At 44.2% G+C, this 24,915-nt stretch overlaps 1 protein-coding gene across 2 annotated transcripts in view; it reads right to left on the bottom strand.

The window, feature by feature from the left end:
- LOC120033389 (signal transducer and activator of transcription 1-alpha/beta-like) overlaps window positions 1–24,915 on the bottom strand; it is a 30,724-nt gene that overhangs the window by 4,978 nt on the left and 831 nt on the right. For both annotated transcript variants that reach the window (XM_038979719.1, XM_038979720.1), the window contains 17 exons: window positions 12,612–12,739; window positions 12,263–12,407; window positions 11,995–12,090; window positions 11,755–11,841; window positions 11,540–11,618; window positions 11,347–11,438; window positions 10,250–10,401; window positions 9,970–10,128; window positions 8,563–8,655; window positions 8,398–8,457; window positions 8,171–8,282; window positions 8,008–8,049; window positions 7,608–7,691; window positions 1,624–1,722; window positions 914–1,049; window positions 751–806; window positions 547–638 (listed from right to left, as the gene is read on the bottom strand). In XM_038979719.1, coding sequence (XP_038835647.1) covers window positions 547–638; window positions 751–806; window positions 914–1,049; window positions 1,624–1,722; window positions 7,608–7,691; window positions 8,008–8,049; window positions 8,171–8,282; window positions 8,398–8,457; window positions 8,563–8,655; window positions 9,970–10,128; window positions 10,250–10,401; window positions 11,347–11,438; window positions 11,540–11,618; window positions 11,755–11,841; window positions 11,995–12,090; window positions 12,263–12,407; window positions 12,612–12,739 — 1,712 coding nt within the window. Of the gene's footprint in view, window positions 1–546; window positions 639–750; window positions 807–913; window positions 1,050–1,623; window positions 1,723–7,607; window positions 7,692–8,007; window positions 8,050–8,170; window positions 8,283–8,397; window positions 8,458–8,562; window positions 8,656–9,969; window positions 10,129–10,249; window positions 10,402–11,346; window positions 11,439–11,539; window positions 11,619–11,754; window positions 11,842–11,994; window positions 12,091–12,262; window positions 12,408–12,611; window positions 12,740–24,915 lie in introns of those variants that run through there.

Below are 24,915 nucleotides of genomic sequence, written 5' to 3'. Positions count from 1 at the left end.
GCGCCCGGCCCGCCACAGGAGTCACTGGAGCGCGATGAGACAAGGATATCCCTACCGGCCAAACCCTCCCTAACCCGGACGACGCTGGCCAATTGTGCGTCGCCCCATGGACCCCCCGGTCGCGGCCGGCTGCGACAGAGCCTGGGCGCGAACCCAGAGACTCTGGTGGCACAGCTAGCGCTGCGATGCAGTGCCCTAGACCACTGCGCCACCCGGGAGGCCTGAAATTCACTCTTTTAATACAAACTTTTATTGAATACAAACACGGGCTTCTTCCATTTTTACAAGAACCGACTGATGGTGACTCAATGTTGTTGCTACCAAATCCCTCGACCAGTCATCAAAGCAACTCTGCCTCGATATAAGAGAACTGAATTGAGCATTCCTCAACTAATTAGAGCTTAAGTGTAATTGTTTGCTTTTGTACTAGGAAATTTTGCAGATGCAGCTCTAACAGAATGAAGTCTGTTGTGGCAAGCTATAGATACCATTCTACAACTCTCCGATAACGATAATGTTCAATCGACTGATAATGAAATAACTCACCCATCGTTCCATAGGGACAGCAGATGTCTCTTGATGAGGTCCAGGATAGCTTCGATCCACAGCCAGAAGGGAAAGCTCTTCTCACTGAGACTCTACAGTAGACAATGTGTCTTCAGATGTCTAGATGGATTACTAGGTCCTTCTATATTGTTGTGTCTGTGAACTGTAAAGATGTTGTATTCTGTATATATTGTAGTCACCTACCTTACAGAACTTAGTCCAGGGGATAAGGCCCTCAGGATTCCGCTGTGCTTTCTGGCCTGTTAGAAAATGTTTACCTCATCATCCAAATATAGGGAGTTTGGTTGATTTACAATAACATTATTAGAAGTATGATAACAAAAGCCAATCCCCCATCATGACTCACCCAGTAGTTTGTCAGCCAGCATGCCTAGCTGCTCTTCATTGAGCCCCCTCTTGGTGACAGAGGAGAACTGCCAGCTCAGCACCTCAGACAGCTGACCCCAGGACGCTACAGGAGGGCTCAGGAAGAACTTCAGGTTCTGGGACAGACCAGGGACACGAGCGAGACAGAAAAGGAGAGCAGTGCGTTTGTGTACTGTCAATTTTTGATCTGATTTAGACTGGCTAATGGGTGGGCCTTCTGAACAGGTCTCTCTTGCAATGAGATTTGATCTCAATGCAAATAAATAAAGTTTAAACAAAGTGTCACGGCCGTCAAAAGGAGGAGACCAAAGCGCAGCGTGGTATGCGTACATTCTTCTTTAATATAAGAATGAACACAACTAACAAAATAACGAAACATGAAGCTATACAAATGAGTGCTGAACAGGCAACTACACATAGACAAGAACCCACAAATACCCAAGGGAAAATGGCTACCTAAATATGGTCCCCAATCAGAGACAACGATAAACAGCTGCCTCTGATTGGGAACCATAATCAGGCCACCATAGACTTACAAATACCTAGACCTACTAAAACCCCTAGACAATACAAAACTAGCATACCCACCCTAGTCACACCCTGATCTAACCAAAATAATAAAGAAAACATAGATAACTAAGGTCAGGGCGTGACACAAAGGTTAAATAGAATGAATGCACTGTACTCTACCTTGGGCTCGCTGGTCAGCATGTTGTACCACAGGATGGAGGCCCAGCCACTGGGCAGCTGGCTGACGTTGGAGATGACCACGATGGGCAGGGAGATGGTCTAAAAAGGACCAGAGGCCAGAGAAAGTCAAAGTAAAATTAAATAAGGTCAGAGTGCTGTTGGATCTCATGAAAATGGGAGTGTAGACCTAGTATAAAGCTTAGCCAGTTCAGATAGTGAACCTGAGTTCCCGCCTCAGCTTTTTGCTAGTACGCGTTTGCTGCATTGCTGCTGTAACTAGACGTTTCTCGCTATACTGCGGTTTTCTGATATGATTTTTTTTTACGAATGCTCAATATGCTCAAGTGGCATGTCTGGCTGCTGAGGGGATGTCACTGACTGCGAGGAGCAATCCACGTCGCCGCTCTACTGTTGTCAATAGTGGCTACAACTAGCTAAAGTATTGTATACTTTGTTTGTTTCCAATGCCGGCTTCGGGCAGAGTCCGTGCGCTCGGTTAACACACCCCATCACAGAGAAATCTGCTCGCCCGTAGAGGAGGAAGTAGCCTACACTAGCCTTTATGGGTCGATATACAGTGAGTACCAATGTTTTCTTGGTGACATGAGCAAGATGGTGCTCATCACGGCGATTTGATAGTATTTGGTCTCAAGCGGCCGCTAATTTGTTTAGTGCAGCAATCAATATCAGTAGCCTATTATGTGTCGAGCGGGACACCAGACCGCTGCAAGACACTATAGTATTAGCTATACATTTATGGTGTCTTCCAGTCACATTAGCTAGTGTGACTTGCACCGGCAGTCACACTTACAATTTCGTACATATTCTGACTGTAGGTTTATCATTCTGGAACCTTCCTTTATACATTTAGCTAAAAACACTCAATTTAACGTGCAGGTCTGAAATACTGTGCAATTATAGCTATACTTGCCGCTTCTGTTCCGAGCTAACTAATATACATGCATATATTTCAATATCTATTTGGTCTATCTCTTCTTGTTATCAGGTCATCATCGATCTTCTCTCAGAGCTTCCCGGAATATACGTTAGACATAGCCATCAGCTCAGGTAGAACTTATTGTAGACCTAAGTTTTAGATGATCGTGTCACTCTCACTTTGCACTTCTGTGCATGCACAAGATACATCAGCTACTGCTAGATTTAGCACTAGTGATATTGGGCAAATTAGATAGTACACGTGGTTACACATAGCTACCGTTTAGTTGTAGTTTTGGGGCGTTGTTAGTATACTACATGTTTTATGCTATGTGCGTAGCCTAATCAGGATCAATCTTACCGCTACTGTCATGGCCTACGGAAAAGCGTATCTCTCCTCTCTCAGTAGCACAAGTTTGAGTCCAAGGCGAAGGTGTTGTAGTTGCATTGACCTTTTCCAGAGGCGGTCCGTATGATGGCTTAAATGGTTCTTCAGTCTGAAATACACTAAAATGTTCCTTCCCTTTAATCTTGCATGCTCTCTTAAGTATCGTTTGCATTATGGACACTCACATGTTAACCGTACTCTCATACAGTGACTTGAGAAAGTATTCACCCCTTTGGCATTTGTCCTATTTTGTTGTTACAACCTGGAATTAAAATATATTTTGGGGGGGTTGTATCATTGTATCATTTGATTTACATAACACGCCTACCACTTTGAAGATGCAAAATATTTTTTATTGTGAAACAAGCAAGAAATAAGACAAAAAAACTGAAAACTTGAGCGTGCATAACTATTCACCCCCCCCCCCAAGTCAATACTTTGTAGAGCCATCTTTTGCAGCAATTACAGCTGCAAGTCTCTTGAGGTATGTCTCCATACGTTTGGCACATCTAACCACTGGTATTTTTGCCCATTCTTCAAGGCAAAACTGCTCTAGCTCCTTCAAGTTGGATGGGTTCCGCTGGTGTACAGCAATCTTTAAGTCATAACACAGATTCTCAATTGGATTGAGGTCTGGGCATTGACTAGGCCATTCCAAGACATTTAAATGTTTCCCCTTAAACCACTCAAGTGTTACTGTAGCAGTATGGTTAGGGTCATTGTCCTGCTGGAAGGTGAACCTCTGTCCCAGTCTCAAATCTCTGGAAGACTGAGACAGGTTTCCCTCAAGAATTTCCCTGTATTTAGAGCCATCCATCATTCTGACCTGTTTCCCAGTCCCTGCCGATGAAAAACATCCCCACAGCATGATGCTGCCACCATCAGGCTTCACTGTGTTCTCGGGGTGATGAGAGGTGTTGGGTTTGCACCAGACATAGCGTTTTCCTAAATGGCCAAAAAGCTCAATTTTAGTCTCATCTGACCAGATTACCTTCTTCCATATGTTTGGGGAGTCTCCCACATGCCTTTTGGCGAACAGCAAACGTGTTAGCTTGTTTTTTTCTTTCAGCAATGGCTTTTTTCTGGCCACTGTTCCGTAAAGCCCAGCTCTGTGGAGTGTACGGCTTAAAGTGGTCCTATGGACAGATACTCAAATCTCCACTGTGGAGCTTTGCAACTCCTTCAGGTTTATCTTTGGTCTCTTTGTTGCCTCTCTGACTAATGCCCTCCTTGCCTGGTCTGTGAGTTTTGGTGGGCGGCCCTCTCTTGGCAGGTTTGTTGTGGTGCCATATTCTTTCTATTTTTTAATAACGGATTTATAACCCAACCCTGATCTGTACTTCTCCACAACTTTGTCCCTGCCCTGTTTGGAGAGCTCCTTGGTCTTCATGGTGCCGCTTGCTTGGTGGTGCCCCTTGCTTAGTGGTGTTGCAGACTCTGTGGCCTTTCAGAACAGGTGTATATATACTGAGATCATGTGACACTTAAATAAAGTCCACCTGTGTGCAGTCTCACTAATTATGTGACTTCTGAATGTAATTGGTTGCACCAGATCTTATTTAGGGGCTTCATAGCAAAGGGGGTGAATACATATACGCACACAGCACTTTTCCGATGTGTTTTTTTTTTTTTTTTTTTTTGAAACTTTGAAAAATTTCACTTCACCAATTTGGACTATTTTGTCCATTACATGAAATCCAAATAAAAATCCATTTAAATTAGGTTGTAATGCAACAAAATAGGAAAAACGCCAAGGGGGATGAATACTTTTGCAAGGCACCCCTAGATGAAAGAGACGACAAAGCACTGTTAGTTCTACTGACGACGACTGATGTTCCATGCTAAATCTTTCATGTTATGCTACCTGGATACTGAGCACGGGCGGGACCTGGAAAACCTCTGTTCAACATTGATGCTGGCAACGAATGACAAGATACTGGAACTAATCATGGCTCTGGTCCCTTCGTCAGCGCTGCGGGCTAGCTCTGAGCTATGGGCTGGCCAATTCTGCCTCGTTAGATAGGTAGAATATTTCCCATATACCAAGATGACAGCTCATCTTGCTTCATCGAGTGTACCCGGCGGTGCTTCATATGAGAAATAGACGTATGGCTGCATTAGCTCATGCTACACAGTTAGTATTCACACATAGGCCTATTAGACATTCATGTAATGGTAGAATGACCTTCACTGGTCTATTGAGAGCTCCTAAACTGGGATGAGTTTAACTGCCAGTACCATGCCTCATTAAGTTTGCTGTGACGGAGTCAGCCGTGGTCAATAGCCTACATGTTTCCGTATTTACTGGCTACTTGATATAAAGAACATCCCATATGCAGTGCCTTCGGAAAGTATTCAGACCCCTTGACTTTTTCCCCATTGTTACGTTAAAGCCTTATTCTAAAATTGATAAAATATATTTTTTCCTCTCATCAATCTACAGACTATACCCCGTAATGACAAAGCGAAAACAGTTTTAGATTTTTTGCAAAAGTATTAAAAATAAAAACAGAAATCCCTTATTTACAGAAGTATTCAGACCCTTTGATATGATACTCAAAATTGAGCTCAGGTGCATCCAGTTTCCATTGATCATCCTTGAGATGTTTCTACAACTTGATTGGAGTCAACATGTGGTAAATTCAATTGATTGTACATAATTTGGAAAGGCACACACCTGTCTATATAAGGTCCCACAGTTGATAGTGCATGTCAGAGCAAAAACCAAGCCATGAGGTCGAAGGAATTGTGTTGAGGCACAGATTTGGGGAAGGGTACCAAAACATTTCTGCAGCATTGAAGGTCCCCAAGAACACAGTGACCTCCATCATTCTTAAATAGAAGAAGTTTGGAACCACCAAGAGTCTTCCTAGAGCTGGCCAAACTGAGCAATCAGGGAAGAAGGGCCTTGGTCAGGGAGGTGACCAAGAATCCGATGGAGTTCCTGTGTAGAGCTAGGGAAAACTTCCAGAAGGACAACCATCTCTGCAGTCCTCCACCAATCAGGCCTTTATAGTAGCGTGGCCAGACGGAAGCCACTCTTCAGTAAAAGGCACATGACAGCCAACTTGGAGTTTGCCAAAAGGCAAGATTGAACTCTTTGGCCTGAATGCCAAGCGTCACATCTGGAGGAAACCTGGCACCATCCCTACGTTGAAGCATGGTGGTGGCAACATCATGCTGTGGGGATGTTTTTCAGCAGCAGGGACTGAGACTAGTCAGGATCGAGGCAAAGATGAAAGGAGCAAAGTACAGAGAGATCCTTGATTAAAAACCTGCTCCAGAAAACTCAGGACCCCAGACTGGGGCAAAGGCTCAGCTTCCAACAAGACAACGACCCTAAGCACACAGCCAAGACAACGCAGGAGTGGCTTCAAGACAAGTCTCAATGTCCTTGAGAGGCCCAGCCAGAGCCCGATTGTAACATCTCTGGAGAGACCTGAAAATAGCTGTGCAGCAACGTTCCCCATCCAACCTGACAAGAGTTTGCGAGGTTCTGCAGAGAATGGGAGAAACTCCCCAAATACAGGTGTGCCAAGTTTGTAGCGTCATACCCAAGAAGACTCAATGCTGTAATCGCTGCCAAAGGTGCTTCAAAAAAGTACTGAGAAAAGGGTCTGAATACTTATGTGATATCTTATGTGATATCAGTTCTTTAATTTAATCAATTTTAGAATAAGGCTGTAATGTAACGAATAAAGTCAAGGGGTCTGAATAGTTTCTGAAGGCATTGTAGCTGCAGGTTGTTGACTGGCTCATATTGCTTAAGTTTGCTTGTTCGATAAGGACATATTTTTATGTAGACCCGTCAGATGATTACTCATTTAGTTTCAGTGAGAGCACCCGGCGGTGCGTCTCCAAGGCGGTTGGATTCGTACTGCTTACGGTTGCGAGTTAGATAGGACGTAGATACTAAAATGACAGCTCATCTTGCCTCAAGCGAGGGTACCCAGTGTCATGTGAGAACTGTAAGGCGTGTGTTGCACAGTGCATTCTACACGTTGATATTCACACATAGTATAGTCTTGAAATGGTAGGATGACTTAGCTGGTCTATTTGATCATGTCTCAACGGCGCTTTCTGCAGTAGCGACACATAGTCGTCTGGTGTATGGTTCTGCCATTTTTTGGGGATTGGTATAGCTTGTAGGTAATTTTATATATTGACGCTTTGCTGGGGCAGTGAGCTACCCTGATGTAACAGAGCCTATATCGCCAAGACTTGAAATACGAATTATTTAATAAATGGTTAAACATATTTCTATGTCGTGTTTCTTTTCTGAAATAAAGAAAAGCCAGTTCAGAAAGGGAACCCGAGTGCCCGCTTCAGCTGAGGTGGCACCAATTAGATGCTAGTAACAATCCCCTCTACCTTATTTGGCGTTCTATTTAAGCTGACCGATTCTGCTAACACATCCTGCTGCCGCTTGCTGCTACTGCTAGTATCCGTTTGCTTCTTTAATCCCACCACCCCAGCCTCCACCTGTTAGGTTTTCCTGCTTGTAGGTCATTTTATATATTGACGCTTTGCATGGGCAGTGAGCTACCCTGAAGGAACCTATTTCACCAAGACTTGCATTATTCAATCTTTAATAAATGGTTAAAAAAAAAACGTTTTCTACTTGCCGTTTCCTTTCTGAACTATATTTCAGACCACTTACCTCTAGCTTGAGCTCCAGACCTGACTGGTTGAGTTCAGACTCAAAGCAGATGCAGTGCAGCTCCTCTGTCACAATGAGAGGCCCCTGGAATAACACGGTCAGACAGTAACACATTAGGGCTATGTCGCAATTGTCTCGCCTTCCTCCAAAAGTCTGCACTTGTTCACTTCCCTGATTTGAAAGAAATTACTGGTATAAGAAATATGATGGAAACTCCCTCCGAACCATACCAATTCAATGCTTTGAGATTTGTGGGAAGTTGTGAAATAGTGCACACTTCAGGAGAAAGAAGATATTGTGACGCACCCATATCTATCGGAATGAACTGACTGTAACCGATTACCTTGTCATTATAAGCCAGTCATATAACCCAACTATCAATCTGCAGGTAGTCTCTTACCTCATTTGTTCTGTTGCCAGCTACTTTCTGCTCTTTCAGTTGCTGTGTTGAGACCAGAGAATAAACTGTAAGGAGTGATGACAGTGCAGGTCCAAATGGACAATCGGGACAACTCATTCAGATGTAGTGCCCTGTATGCTATTTGTAAATTGTGCCAGCTTACCAAATGGCGAAACTCTGCAGCCAAGCTTCCATTTGACTCCTCCATATTCATAACTTTTGTGTTGGTACCCAATATGTTGAACTTACGAAACCCTTTCTTTTCTGTAACGTCCCTGGAGAGAAAATATAATGTGCATTCCCCCTTTAGTTATGTATTCACATCACAAATTCAAGAGCAGGGCATAACAATGCACAAACACATATATTCTACCACACTCATCCACTTACTTGTCAAACAAAGCTTTCACTTTGAGTTGATAGTTGAATTCCGGGAGCTTCACAAGAAATCTAGAGAGGAAATACAAATCAAAACTCAACCAGGTCTGAACAGATCCATAGGAACTACTGACGGGAGGAACTACAGACAGGAGGTGCTGTTGTGTTTGTGCTTACCTGAGCTTGACAGTGAACTGCACCTGTGTCTTCAGCACCAGAGTTCTCTGTGGATGTGTGGGCATACAGGGCTGTCTCTCTACCACCAAGGAACTAAGACACACCACAGAGACACAAGGAATTTTGAGGTTATATACTGTATAGAGGCATTTAGATATTCTTCAAGAACAAATGGGTAGAATATACAGTGTATATATATACACTGCTCAAAAAAATAAAGGGAACACTTAAACAACACAATGTAACTCCAAGTCAATCACACTTCTGTGAAATCAAACTGTCCACTTAGGAAGCAACACTGATTGACAATAAATTTCACATGCTGTTGTGCAAATGGAATAGACAAAAGGTGGAAATTATAGGCAATTAGCAAGACACCCCCAAAAAAGGAGTGATTCTGCAGGTGGTGACCACAGACCACTTCTCAGTTCCTATGCTTCCTGGCTGATGTTTTGGTCACTTTTGAATGCTGGCGGTGATCTCACTCTAGTGGTAGCATGAGACGGAGTCTACAACCCACACAAGTGGCTCAGGTAGTGCAGTTCATCCAGGATGGCACATCAATGCGAGCTGTGGCAAGAAGGTTTGCTGTGTCTGTCAGCGTAGTGTCCAGAGCATGGAGGCGCTACCAGGAGACAGGCCAGTACATCAGGAGACGTGGAGGAGGCCGTAGGAGGGCAACAACCCAGCAGCAGTAGACTCCGTCTCATGCAGTGCTCGAGGCGCCACTGTAGACCTGGGTTCGAGCCTGGGCTGTGTCACAGCCGGCCGCGACTGGGAGACCCATGAGGCGGCGCACAATTGGCCCAGTGTCGTCCGGGTTAAGGGAGGGTTTGGCCGGCCGGGATGTCCTTGTCCCATCTCGCTCTAGTGACTCCTTGTGGCGGGCCGGGTGCATGCACGCTGACTGCGGTCACCAGTTGTATGGTGTTTCCTCCGACACATTGGTGCGGCTGGGTTAAGCGAGCAGTGTGTCAAGAAGCAGTGCGCCTTGGCAGGGTCGTGTTTCGGAGGACGCATGACTCTCGACCTTCGCCTCTCCCGAGTCCGTTGGGGAGTTGCAGTGATGGGACAAAACTGTAAACTTCCAAATGGATAAAAACTATAAAATAATAAAATAATAAAAAAACACCAGTGAAAAACACAGAGTGGGCCTTTTAACATCAAGGCAAAGGGGGGCTACTTTGAAGAATCTCAAATATAAAATATATTTTGAAAATATAAAATATATTTTTTGGTTACTACGATTCCATATTTTGATGTGTTCACTATTATACTACAATGTAAAAAATTGTAAAAACAAAGAAAAACCCTTGAATGTATATAATTAATTTAAATGATCAAAAACAGCAGCAAAAAACAAAGAGTGGGCCTTTAACAGTGGAATACAAGTGTGGTGTCACTCACTGTTCAAGGAGGTTCCGGAACAGTGCCAGGGCCCGCCCCTCCAGGAAGCCTTTCTGCTGTTTGATTGGGTCGTTGTCGTATGTGTACTTCTGCTCTAGTTCCTGGAGCTCCTTCAGCTGCTGCCTCACCTGCTGCAGGCTTTCTGCCACCGCTGTGAACCTACAGGAGAAGAAGAAGATGAAGCAGAATAAGAACAATACTTTATTTTGTTGGGTTCCTAAATTCATCTTTTTGCTTGATCAGACAAGAGATGCCCAAAAGAATGAACTAGTCTCCTCACCAGTTCTGCAGTTGGTCCAGACATGCGTTGGGTGGTCCTCCAATACAGGAGCTCTGCTGCCTCTTCTTCCACTCAGGCAGCTCCTCTGAGATCAGGTCTGACTGGACCGCCTCGGCCATGTTGAGCACCTCCGCCAACTGGCCAACCACTTCCTGTGGAGGAAATTAAGTAAAGTCCATGCAAGTCCATGCACACAAAGAACAGTTATTATCTACTCTTCAATGTGAGCAGGCTGGTTATTACTGGATAATACACTCTAAGGGTATTTTCACATATAGTTTTGAGCTATAGTTCGACTATATTTCTTACATTGTCTTCCCCCCCCCCATTTGATCCGATTGGTTTCACATTGCCAGATGTCAAACAAACGAAAATTCCTCAACAAAACCATGTGTCCGTAAAAGTCATTTGCTTAAATGCTCACGTTAAATCCATCTATGATTATTATGAATCATCAATTGCGTGTCCAATCTTCATATTACTTTCGCTTTGGTCTTCCAACAACATGCAGGGGGAAACGGAGCGCAATAGCTGCTATAACTGCAGCGGGAATAGGCTATATTCAGCTATACCCCCGGTATAGCCCCCCGGCTCCCCTAACCTGCATTGGATGCACTCATAAATGCGCTGCTACTCACAAAATGTTTCAGAGATCTCACTGATGATGCTGTGTGCATTAAATCAAATGCTTGCAAGTCAAACAACCCAAAATAATGCGTAACTTATTTTCCTGTGTTTCGGCTGACTGCGTTCTCATCTGCAGCGGACCGCACCACAGTACGATTTGAATTGGACCGAGACCACCCTTTTTGAGCGAACCACTGTGTATTGTTTAGTGCCCTCCCAAGCGCGGATATAGTGTTCACACCAGTCCAAACAAACCGAACTAAGGGGGTAAACGCACCAAACCAATTTGTTTGGAAAAAACACACCAAACCAATTTGGTGTGAAAGCCCCCTTAGTCTCAACTCATATGTTCTGAATGACTAGAGCACATGTAGTTTTAGTGGTGCTTGAAGCGTAAATAGTCGGTTAACATTCACAGTACAATGTCACGATAAAATGTCACTTTTGAACCTCATCATGACCCCTCTTACCACTCTCTTGAACTTCAGCTTGAAACACATCTCTACAATCAGCAGCTTCTCGTGTTCCAGCTGTTTGGGTGTCAGCCCGTTCATTTCATGTTCTAAAGTGGGAGAAGGAAAAACATTCACTTACTGACCATATTTGAAACACAGACCTGTAAATAGATGATATATTACAGACAGAGAGAATAAAACACCTCACCTCTGTTCTTAAGAGTATTTTCCTTAAAGTCATGCTCGTCTTGAAGGTATTCCAGAGACTTTACATTCTGATCCGCTTCCTAGCAAGTGAGATAAACACGTTGGATCAGATAGATGGCAAACCTGACATGCACGAACATGTACTGCAAATCACTGATGGAACTGTTCCACCAGGAAACAATCAACATATAGTATATGATGGAAATGATAACTCACCTGAACCTTGTTTTTCATGTCTTTCACTTTGTTGTCCAGCTTTTGCTTCTCCAGAACCATGCTGGTCTGTGTGTTTTCTCTGTCGGTCTGAAGAGGAAAATACTGTTAATTTAACTGCACAGTTAAAGCTCCAATATACAGTTATGTATCATCCACAATATCTGACATCACGGATAAAGAAAGACGTGTGGTGATTTTTATTAATTACAATGTATGTCAATACAAGTTCATGTAGGGCACCTCTATGCTTTTGGCAGCAGCCAGAATCCTCTGCTCCTCCTTCAGGTTTCTGGAGATGATCATGGCCATGTGAACGGGGTCCTCCTGAAAGCGGTCCTGTAAAAGTGGTTACTTTATTACTACAAACCCCAAAAAAACATGCAGACACTGGAGTCATAACTTCCAGAATTAAACCCCCCAAAAAAGTTCTTATAGATCATTACTGTGACATACAAGCAATACGGTTTGGAAGGCCGCTGGTACAGATGTAACTGAGATAATACTACACCTGGAGGTTTCTCTTGATCTTGCGGATGTTGTGTTGTAGCAGGAAGTTGTTTTCCAGGGCGAAGCGGCTGTGTTGGTCATCCAGCTGGGCTAGGAGGTCATGGAAACGTACTGTTGCTAAGGAGTCCTGAACAGCCACATTATCCCTACAGGGTTTCAATCACAGGGGAAGAGATCAGATGAAGGATATGAATAGACTACAGTAGAGAGTAGATCTTTATTTATCCATTATACAGCAGCTTCTCAGCATCACTAAAATAGAATAGAATGCAATAGAACCGAATATAGTAGAATAGAATGTTTATTTATCCATTAAATACAGCAGACTCTCTCCTCCCATCACTGCTTACCAATCGATGCTCTCAATCCACTTGCTGAGGTACTGTCTGATGTCCATGGGGAAGGAGTCATCATAGATCTGGTCGACCTGCTCCAGGTATTTAGACTCCAGTAGTTGCAGCTGGCACCACTGGGCCATCTGATCAAGGAGGAGTAACAGTGAGTTATTAAATGAGGCAATTAAATAAATAACAGTGGCAAGAAAAAGGATGTGAACCGTTTCTGCATAAATTGGTCATAACATTTGATCTGATCTTCATCTAAGTCACAACAGTAGACAGAACACAGTCTGCTTGAACTAATAACACACAAACGATTATACTTTTTCATGTTTTTATTGAACCCACCGTGTAAACATTCACAGTGTAGGGTGGGGAAAGTATGTGAACCCTTGGATTTAATAACTGGTTGACCCTCCTTTGGCAGCAATAAACTTAACAAAAAAATGTTTGTAGTTGCGGATCAGACCTGCACAAAAGTCAGAAGGAATTTTGGACCATTCATCTTTACAAAACTGTTTCAGTTCAGTAATATTCTTAGGATCTCTGGTAAGAACCACTCTCGAGGTCATGCCATAGCATTTTAAATTGGATTGAGGTCAGGACACTGACGGCCACTCCAGAAGGTGTATTTTCTTCTGTTGAAGCCATTCTGTTGTTGATTTACTTCTGTGTTTTGGGTCGTTGTCCTGTTGCATCACCCAACTTCTGTTGAGCTTCATTTGGCGGACAGATAGCCTTACATTCTCCTGTAAAATGTCTTAATAAACTTGGGAATTCATCTTTCCATCGATGGTAGCAAGATGTCCAGTCCCTGAGGCTGCGAGGCAGCCCCAAACCATGATACTCCCTCCACCATACTTACTTACATACTACAGTTGGGATGAGGTTTTGATGTTGTTGAGCTGTGCCTTTTTTTCTCCACACATAGTGTTGTGTTCCTTCCAAACAACTCAACTTTAGTTTAATCTGTCCACATAATATTTTGCCAGAAGCGCTGTGGAACATCCAGGTGCTCTTTTGCGAACTTCAGATGTGCAGCAATGGTTTTTTTGGACAGCAGTGGCTTCTTATGTGGTGTCCTCCCATGAACACCATTCTTGTTTAGTGTTTTGCGTATCGTAGACTTGTCAACAGAGCTCTTAGCATGTTCCAGAGATTTCTGTAAGTCTTTAGCTGACACTCTAAGATTCTTCTTAACCTCATTGAGCATTCTGCACTGTGGTCTTGCAGTCATCTTTGCAGGACGGCCACTCCTAGAGAGAGTAGCAACAGTGCTTAACTTTCTCCATTTATAGACTATTTGTTTTACCGTGGACTGATGATCAAGGCTTTTAGAGATACTTTTGTAACCCTTTCCAGCTTTATTCAAGTCAACAATTCTTAATCTTCTTCTGAGATCTCTTTTATTCGAGGCATGGTTCACATCAGGCAATGCTTCTTGTGAATAGCAAACTCAAATTTTGTGAGTGTTTTTTATAGGGCAGGGCAGCTCTAACCAACATCTCCAATCTCGTCTCATTGATTGGACTCCAGGTTAGCTGACTCCTGACTCCAATTAGCTTTTGGAGAAGTCATTAGCCTAGGGGTTTACATACTTTTTCCAATCTACACTGTGAATGTTTAAATGATGTATTCAATATAGACAAGAAAAATACAATAATTTGTGTGTTATTAGTTTAAGCACACTGTGTTTGTCTATTGTTGTGACTATGATGAAGATCAGATCAAATTTTCTGACTAACTTATGCAGAAATCCAGGTAATTCCAAAGGGTTCACATACTTTTTCTTGCCACTGTCAGATATGAATATTGTCTAAGATTGAGACAGGAACTGCTATAACATGGATCAATGCACCTGTTAGCAATAACCGTTAGATTTGAGACGTGTATTTGGGTTAAAATATGGCCTGTATCAGCTTGCTCTTCTAGTTAAAGGTCCTTCCGGACCCCTTTAAGTGATGGGACGTAGCAAGCTACAGGATCTGCTTAAGTTTTCGAGATAATCGATCTCTTTCGAGGAAGGAGCTGGTTTTTACATAGTGTGTATTTATTTATTCTGAACACAAACATTTAAATACATACGTTTACGTTCGCTAGCTGGACCGGCAAACCGCAGAGTACTAAACTCAAAACTTGTGTACTATCCATAGTACTATCTCTGCTGATCACGTCTGCCAATCACGTTATCCGTATCTAAGGTAGTAGACAGCTGGTGACATCTCGAGAGCAATCTTCGTCCGACAAACTGCTATCAGGTAAAAAAATCTTTATTTATTTTTAACTATTTAGTTATAGAAACATGACACCATCAATGCCAGCTGTAAAACGACTCCCAACATAGAACACAGCAACCGTAGTAATAGTAATGTAGTAATAATGTAGTAGTAATGTAGCTAGCTTGCTAATAAGTACATAATGTTGCTAGTTAGCAAGAGCAAATACAGTAGCTTTATCACTAGTTAGCATGTCATTCCGGGAGTAATAATTCAAAGTAATAATTTAAGACTACAAAAATCTATTGGACAAGTATTGTACATATAATACTGTCATCAAAGCAGGACCCACTAATTCAATTCATACTGACAAATACGAAATGCCACATTATCCCTGTCAATAGTTGGACTAAGATGATTGCAGAGCACCATGCCTCCGACTGTCAGGATGTTCATTTTCTAGCTCACAAAATTCATTATTTTGCTGTGATGATTTATTTGATTCATTCTGGTCTCTCACTTCTGTCTCACATAATCTATTCAGCTCTCCTGTGTCCTGCTCCCAGAGATCAACCAAGTGCTATTCACCATTCATGGGCTGATTCACGGACCTGTGAGGAGAACCCTCCTACTGCAGTTTGAACTAGCCCTGCTGTCACTATTTAGACATTGGGACCACATATCCATTTGCCTGTTGTCGTTTCTTGGTGGATTTGGTCTTGGACAGTCTAGGGCATTTCAGAGTTGAAGAACACCAACTACATATACACATTTTTGCTTGAGCATTTCGAAGACTAAATTCAATGTAGAATCCGTTTAACACGTGACAAACAGATTATTTTACTATTGTAACATGCAGTGGGGAGAATGATATTGTTGCCGTCGGCAGCCCAGGCTTTTGCCATAGATGGTAGAGTTCTCGTCTCTAGACCACACAAGCTTTAGATTGGATTCTGCTAAGGTACTTGTCTCTCTCTACATCGGTTAGCTACATTAGTGAGCAGGGTGGGATCTTTGATATGCCTATGGAGCCTGGGCACACAAATGCTCCTACAGAGAAGGGGGAATAGTGAATCATGCGCTGATGACAGTTCTACAGTCTCTATCAGAGGCTCATGCTTCTGGCATAGACGGTAAAGTTCTCATTTCTGGACTGCAACATTGTAAGATTGTTCCCTCCACTGTACTTGATATAGCCTACATTGATTGGTAGGTTACACTATATTTAGATACTTCAGATACTCCCTAAGCCACCTTTGCTACTTGTCTCCATAGTCAATAAATGGTGAAAAACTATTTGTGATGATGTGCTTTGTTCAAATGTATATGCATGAAACGTACATTATGGAAACATGTCTCACACTAGATTTTGGCACGGTCAACTTTTAGAAGTATAGTGGGAAAGTTAATAATTTAAACCACCTAAATATACTCACGTACACTGAACATTCAGTATTTGAAACTCAAACATTAATTTCCAAACTGCTTTTTCTATAATCCTACAGGCTCTTTGTCATTCTCTTTATCATACTCCATACCTTATATTCCAATGCATCCAACACCATAGTGCCCTCAAAGCTGATCACTAAGCTAAGGACCCTGGGACTAAACACCTCCCTCTGCAACTGGATCCTGGACTTCCTGATGGGCCGCCCCCAGGTGGTAAGGGTAGGCAACAACACATCCGCCACACCGATCCTCAACACGGGGGCCCCTCAGGGGTGTGTGCAAAGTCCCCTGTACTCCCTGTTCACCCATGACTGCTTGCCAAGCACAACACCAACACCACCATTAAGTTTGCCAACGACACAAAGGTGGTAGGCCTGATCACCGACACGACAGCTTATAGGGAGGAGGTCAGAGACCTGGCAGTGTGGTGCCAGGACAACAACCTCTCCCTCAACGTGATCAAGACAAAGGTGATGATCATGGACTACAGGAAAAGGAGGGCCGAGCACGCCCCCATTTCCGTCGACGGGGCTGTAGTGGAGCAGGTTGAAAGCTTCAAGTTCCTTGGTGTCCACCAACAAATGATCTTGGTCCAAACATCAAGACAGTCGTGAAGAGGGCATGACAATGCCTATTCCCCCTCAGGAGACTGAAAAGATTTGGCATGGGCCCTCAGATCCTCAAAAAGTTATATTGCTGCACCATCGAGAGCATGCTGACTGATTGCATCACTGCCTGGCATGGCAACTGCTCGGCCTCTGACCACAAGGTGCTACAGAGTGTAGTGGGTACGTCCCAGTACATCACTGGGGCCAAGCTTCCTGCCATCCAAGAACTCTATACCAGGCCGTGTCAGAGGAAGCTCCTAAAAATTGCCAAAGACTCCAGCCACCCCCGGCAAGAGGTACCGGAGCGCCAAGTCTAAGTCCAAAAGGCTTCTTAACAGCTTCTACCCACAAGCCATAAGACTGCTGAAGAGCTATTCAAATGTATACCTGGACTATTTGCTTTGAACACCCCCCACCAGCTGCTAATCGCTGTTTATTATGTACACCGTCACTTTACCCCTACCTACATGTACAGTTGAAGTCGTAAGTTTACATACACTTAGGTTGGAGTCATTAAAACTGGTTTTTCAACCACTCCACACATTTCTTGTTAACAAACTATAGTTTAGCCTCCCAGGTGGCGCAGTGGTCTAGGGCACTGCATCGCAGCGCTAGCTGTGCCACCAGAGATTCTGGGTTCGCGCCCAGGCTCTGTCGCAGCAGGCCGCGACCGGGGGGTCCGTGGGGCGACGCCTAGTGTGGTTAGGGAGGGTTTGGCCGGTAGGGATACCCTTGTCTCATTGCGATTCCTGTGGCGGGCCGGGCGCAGTGCGCGCTAACCAAGGTCGCCAGGTGCACAGTGTAACCTCCGACACATTGGTGCGGCTGGCTTCCGGGTTGGATGCGCGCTGTGTTAAGAAGCAGTGCGGCTTGGTTGGGTTGTGTTTCGAAGGACGCATGGCTTTCGACCTTCGTCTCTCCCGAGCCCGTACGGGAGTTGTAGCGATGAGACAAGATAGTAATTACTAACACAATTGGATACCATGAAAAAGGGAGTAAAATTAAAAAATAATAATAATAAAAAACTTGTGTTTTGGCACGTCGGTTAGGACATCTACTTTGTGCATGACACAAGTCACTTTTCCAACAATTGTTTACAGACTGATTATTTCACTGTATCACAATTCCAGTGGGTCAGAACTTTACATACACTATGAAAATAAGACCTGTGATTCCAGAAAATGATGTCATGGCTTTAGAAGCTTCGGATTGACATCATTTGAGTCAATTGGAGGTGTACCTGTGGATGTATTTCAAGGTCTACCTTCAAACTCAGTGCCTTTTTGCTTGACATCATGGGAAAAACTAAAGAAATTAGCCAAGACCTCTGTCTCCTAGAGATGAACGTACTTTGGTGCGAAAAGTGCAAATCAATCCCAGAACAACAGCAAAAGACCTTGTGAAGATGCTGGAGGAAACAAGTACAAAAGTATCTATAGCCACAGTAAAACGAGTCCTATATCGACATAACCTGAAAGGCCGCTCAGCAAGGAAGAAGCCACTGCTCCAAAACCGCCATAAAAAAGCCAGACTACGGGTTGCAACTGCACATGGGGACAAAGATCGTACTTTTTTGAGAAATGTCCTCTGGTCTGATGAAACAAAAATATAAATGTTGACCATAATGACCCTCGTTATGTTTGGAGGAAAAAGGGGGAGACTTGCAAGCCGAAGATCACCATCCCATCCGTGAAGCACGGGGGTGGCAGCATCATGTTGTGGGGGTGCTTTGCTGCTGGAGGGATTGGTGCACTTCACAAAATAGATGGCATCATGAGGGAGGAAAATGATGTGGATATATTGAAGCAACATCTCAAGACATAAGTCAGGAAGTTAAAGCTTGGTCGCAAATGGGTCTTCCAAATGGACAATGACCCCAAGCATACTTCCAAAGTTGTGGCAAAATGGCTTAAGGACAACAAAGTCAAGGTATTGGAGTGGCCATCACAAAGCCCTGACCTCAATCCTATAGAAAATGTGTGGGCAGAACTGAAAAAGTATGTGCGAGCAAGGAGGCCTACAAACCTGACTCAGTTACACCAACTCTGTCAGGAGGAATGGGCCAAAATTCACCCAACTTATTGTGGGAAGCTTGTGAAAGGCTACGTAAAACGTTTGACCCAAGTTAAACAATTTAAAGGCAATGCTACCAAATACTAATTGAGTGTATGTAAACTTCTGACCCACTGGGAATGTGATGAAAGAAATGAATGCTGAAATAAATCACCCTCTCTACTATTATTCTGACATTTCACATTCTTAAAATAAAGTGGTGATCCTAACTGACCTAAGACAGGGAATTTTTACTAGGATTAAATGTCAGGAATTGTGAAAAACTGAGTTTAAATGTATTTGGCTAAGGTGTATGTAAAATTCCGACTTCAACTGTACATACATACATACATACATACATACATACATACATACATACATACATACATACATACATACATACATATACGTAATAGTGAAACTAACTTAATCCACCCCAATAAAAATAGTACATTGTCAAAACAAACAAAACACCCAATTCTTTCTTCTTTTAATTCTCCATTTCTCCATTCTCAGGCTCTAGGACCTGAGAGGGTGGTACGGCTTGTGCCAATATTCTTTCAGCCACAGGAACCGCTCTGCTGCATCCACTATGATTTCTATCTTCCTGGACCTTCTCTCCACTTTGGCAGTGCCATTAATTACCATAGCTATAAAAGGCCACAAACTCCACACCTTCTTATCCTTTAAAATGTCAGGATCCTGATGGTGAAAGGCAACCGCTGCAGCCTGCAGTGTAGTCCTATCCACTACCATGGACTCTTCTGCTACACCATTCAAACCCTCAACTCTTTTCACAGCTGCTGCAAATTAAATGCTCTGTACAACCCTGACTTTGGCCACCTCATTCTCTTTCATCCCTGTGGGGCATTCGAAAAGGCGTGGCTTCATGGTTCCCACCGCGATTGCAACATGTCACATATTCATCACTTTTATAACACATAATATGATATTTTCCACAACTTTACATTCAAATTTCAATAGCTCCTTGGTCATGTGACCTACTGACTTCAAACAAGGTTCAGAATGTACACTCAGTGGGCCTACACATTGTACACCCTTTAGTTTGTCCATTTTCATCTCACACGATTTTACATAAATTTGCCTGCTCTGCCCCCTTGAAGGACAGTGTCACACACACCTATTCACTTGGGCCTTCTCCCTGGGGCCTTCCTGACCTCCAGGCAGGCCCCCTTTGTCCTGGTGACCTCTGACTCCTGGCCTCTAGGCCTACACTCCCTGCCCGCCTGCCTGCCTTCTCCCTGGGCCTGAGAGTGTATAGCTTACTCCCTGGAACTACAGACCTCCATACCTACTCTCCCTAACCGGTCAACACCCCTCTCCCTTGGCCTTAGAGTATAGTTTACTCTCTGGAATTACTAAGACGTCTATAGTCCCGCTGTCAGGAAACACGTGCACCTGGTAACCCAAAACAGGCTATGTGCACCTGGGCACCAGACCGCTTTTTTCCGCCAGAGACTAAGTTCCCACTGCAACCTCCATGGCCTGAGTGCTGCCCCCAGCCACCGAGTCCGGCCGCCCCTGCTCGGACTCTGAGTGCCCCCCACCTTGGTGGAGGCCTCCTCGTGCACCTGGTGACCCTTTGACTTCCACAACAAGTCCCAACCTGACTCACAGTCCCACCAGAGGACGGGCCCGGGCGGATGGGCGACCACCACCTAGCCCCTTACCTATCCAGAGCCCAATGTCAATGTCCTAAGCCTTCTACCCGTCTGCCTGGGCTCTCTCACACTCTGTGTCTTGCCCCTGGCCCTTCTGCATGCACCTAGTAACCCGTAAGTAAAGAAAGATGATGGTGGAGGAAGACGCCTTGAATCTCAAAAGCTTGGATCTAGGGCTGACTTTCAATAGATCGCAGCGAGAGAGCTGCTCTGACGAGGCATTTGGCTACCCCAAGAGAATTATGTCCCGCCATTAACCCCCGCTTCATCTAATTTCCTCACTTTGACATGAGGGAGTCACCCCACGGGTGATTTGAGTACGACCGCGACAGGTGGGTACGCTCCTTTGAATTTCATCAATTTAACATTCAGTGATCCGTGCCCAGTGTGAACCTAGGCTTCTTCCGTCCGTTTTATGGGTCCGCAGCAAATCAATGGGCGTGAATGGTACTGCCCACATCAGATGTAGGCCTCCCTCCCCAGACAAGCTGGAGATACCTCTCCCCACTTCGTAGGGCATGAGCCAGATCCATGCAATGCCTATCACTGCGGGGCCAATGGGTTTAGTCTCCGCCTCGTGTCTAGTGAGCGTAGAGGAGACCTTCCTACCTACAATGTCTGAGGCCTGGTAGTGTCAGCTAATGGTAAGGCACATGCCATCTCCACTACATGCTCCAAGAAGCATGGAGGAGAGCTCCCACATAGAATGTGTAGAGTCCCGCACCCAGGCGGACCTGAGACCTGGCAGTGTCCATAACCGCTAAGCACATTCCATCTCCATTTAGTACTCCACTGTTAGCGGGTCCAGCCGAAGCCAGCGTTCGATTCAAACCTTTGCGGTTTAGCGTTAGCTAAGTATACGGGGAACGCATCTTTAATCGTTTCACCACAGCCGCTCTGTGATCAGACTGATGCCAGTAGTACACTTTCATCAGCCGTCTCCCAAGACTTAACTCCCCCTCCCAGCCAAAGCCAGGGATGCATTCGAGCCATCATTGGCTTCCTGTCAAGGTCAGGATTCGTTTACAAGAGCCCCGCAGCAAAACATTGAGCCTGGTGGAGCCGCCCTCACATTTTCATGCTTGCCAGAAAGCCACATATTCCAGGACCGACTTCCACCTTCCGTAAACGATCAACAGCCGTCACCATCTGCAGGACTCTCTTTGCGTACGGACTAGTACCGAAGTAACTCCCGTTTGGTTTGCATCGTTAGCGACACCTGAAAACAGGTGACATACAGGGAGGGATTGGAAGAGCCCTGCTAGAGGGCTACCTCGTTATCTCCCTTACCCCCCTGTGCTAACATGCTAGAGACAGTTTGTCTCCTAGCCATTGGAGAGACTCCCTCAAACAGGTGACACACAGAGTAGGGGTTAGAAGAGCCCTCCAAGGGCTACGGTACTATTTATCCTGAAGATATGCATCTGACTTTGTAGTCTTCCCTTACTTCCCCTGTCTTAAAACCTCTTAAGGATCCGCCCTTTTTTTCAATTTTCGCCTGAAATGACATACCCAAATCTAACTGCCTGTAGCTCAGGACCTGAAGTAAGGATATGCATATTCTTGATACCATTTGAAAGGAAACACTTTGAAGTTTGTGGAAATGTGAAAGGAATGTAGGAGAATATAACACATTAGATCTGGTAAAAGATAATACGAAAGAAAAATCCAAACTTTTTTTTGTACCATCATCTTTGAAATGCAAGAGAAAGGCCATAATGAATTATTCTAGCCCAGGCGCAATTTAGACTTTGGCCACTAGATGACAGCACTGTATGTGCAAAGTTTTAGAGTGAGCCAATGAACTATTGCACATCAATTCAAAATGTTGTATCAAGACTGCCCAAATGTGCCTAATTGGTTTATTCATACATTTTCAAGTTCACAATTGTGCACTCTCCTCAAACAATAGCATGGTATTATTTCACTGTAATAGCTACTGTAAATTGGACAGTGCAGTAAGATTAACAAGAATTTAAGCTTTCTGCCCATATCAGATAAGTCTATATCCTGGGATTTTTTTGTTTCTTACAACCTCATGCTAATCACATTAGCCTACGTTAGCTCAACCGTCCTGCGGATGATTTATGTAACCTATCCGAGGCATTCACTCTCAGCCGGACCAGGGTTTCGTTCGACCTGAAGGCACGTTTTGCTCCAGTTTGTTGCTATGTTAGGGCCACCTGCAAGCAGGTGACACAATGTAGGGTTTGGGGTCGCCCGTATACAACTTCCCATTATTTTGGGAAGCATGGACCCCTAATGTCCTGGGCTAAGCTGGGGAGATCCGCCGGACCCGTAGCTGGGGAGATCCGCAAGAAGGGCCCGGCGAACCCCCGCAAGAAGGACATCACCCCAACGAACCCCTGCATGCAGCCCCTTGCGAGGCCACGCACGAGAGACCGCAAGATGGTCCGCACAACGAACTTCCAACGGTGGCGAGAGTAGGGCAACGGAGCGACTGCTTCCCCAGCCGCGGCTCGAGCCCAGCCCAGCTTCGGACCCCAGCCCGACCGACCCAGCCCTTAGAGCCAATCCTTATCCCGAAGTTACGGATCTGACTTGCCAACTTCCCTTACATACACATACATTAAGGTGATATAACATGCCAAAGGCTGTTCACCTTTGAGACCGGCCGCGGATATGGGTACGGCCCGGCGTGAGATTTACACCCTCTCCCCCAGATTTTCAAGGGCCAGTGAGAGCTCACCGGACCCCGCCGGAACCCGCAGCACTTTCCAGGGCTTGGGCCCCTCTCTTGGGGCGAACCCGTTCCAGGGCGCACTGCCCTTCACAAAGAAAAGAGATTCTCCGGGATCAGTCGCGTTACCGCACTGGACGCCTCGTGGCTTCCATCTCCGCCAGTCCATGGACATTCTGAAAGTAGTTTGAGGTCAGTAGGTCACATGACCAAGGAGCTATTGAAATTTGAAAGTTTACAAAATTCATGTAAAAACGCGTGCGATAAATGGACAAAGTAAAGGGTGTGCAATATGGAAGGGCAGTCAGTGGACATTCTGAACCTTGTTTGAAGTCCGTAGGTCACATGACCAAGGAGCTATTGAAATTAGAAACATTGAAAATTCATGTAAAATTGCGTGAGATGAAAGTGGACAAACTAAAAGGTGTGCAATGTGTAGGCCCACTGAGTGTACATTCTGAACCTTGTTTGAAGTCAGTAGGTCACCTGACCAAGGTGCTATTGACATTCCAAAATTAAGATGAATAATTTAAAATATTGCAAGATGTAAATCAACAAAAAAAGTGTGTGCAATGTGTGTCTATGCCATCGGGTTAGCTAGAACCAGTTTTGAACGTTTTAGGAGTACTGGTTAAAGAGCTATTGAAATTTGAACATTTTGATTTGTCACTATGTTGACGGTCCCTAACTGCTGTTGGTTTATGTAAGGAAAACTACAGGTGAATATCAGTCGGATATCCAACCTGAATCTGTCTTTACCTCGATACCTGTCACTACACATCATTGCGAAAGGTGGGATCCTATGACGGTGCCACGTTTAAAGTCACTGAGCTCTTCACTATAGTAAGGCCATTCTACTGCCAATGTTTCTCTATGGAGATTGCATGTCTGTGTGCTAGATTTTATACACCAGTGGGTGTGGCTGAAATATCCGAAACCACTCTTTTGAAGTGGTATCCACATACTTTGGTGATTTAGTGTATTTATCTTATTTCAGTCAATGGGAGATATCTGTTCTATATATATCTGCTATATCTGTTCCAGGCAGCAGATTGTGTTTTCACAAGAGGCTGTGTTTACGTCGAAGATAGAAGCAGGCCATTGGCTGCCTTCATCACGAGGGGTATGTACGGGAGTTGTGATTGGTTCCAAGTTTAGCAGTTCGGGAAATTTGCCTGCGCAGACTGTTGAAATATAGTTTTTTTAATGCGAAAATGTGCAAGAATTGAAGGTGCCAACACATTTTATAGTCATCATAAGCATGTTTTACCATCATATACAAAACTTCCACTCTTCCCTAGACGGTGATCGATCAACTTCACGTTTTTCATCTTTCGGACCACCACCTAATTTCCCATCTCCAAACAGATTGCAAGTGCTTTGAACTAGTTAATTTCCTTCTCTTTTAAAATATATATTTTTTTATTTTATTACCAATGTAGAAAAGTCTGTATACATACAATAAGTACATAAATAGACAATGATAACATATGCTAGGGGGTACAAAAAATGACAGATTATACAAAGACCTTAAAAGAAACACACAAATGTATTGTTTTAACAGCTTTCTTATTAGAAGAATGTAGAATGGTGTTAATGTACTGATCG

This window comes from Salvelinus namaycush, chromosome 40, assembly GCF_016432855.1.
Source record: "Salvelinus namaycush isolate Seneca chromosome 40, SaNama_1.0, whole genome shotgun sequence".
NCBI lineage: Eukaryota > Metazoa > Chordata > Actinopteri > Salmoniformes > Salmonidae > Salvelinus > Salvelinus namaycush.
The sequence above is the reverse complement of the archived record's forward strand: the minus strand, read 5'-3'. Positions and strand labels throughout refer to the sequence as shown.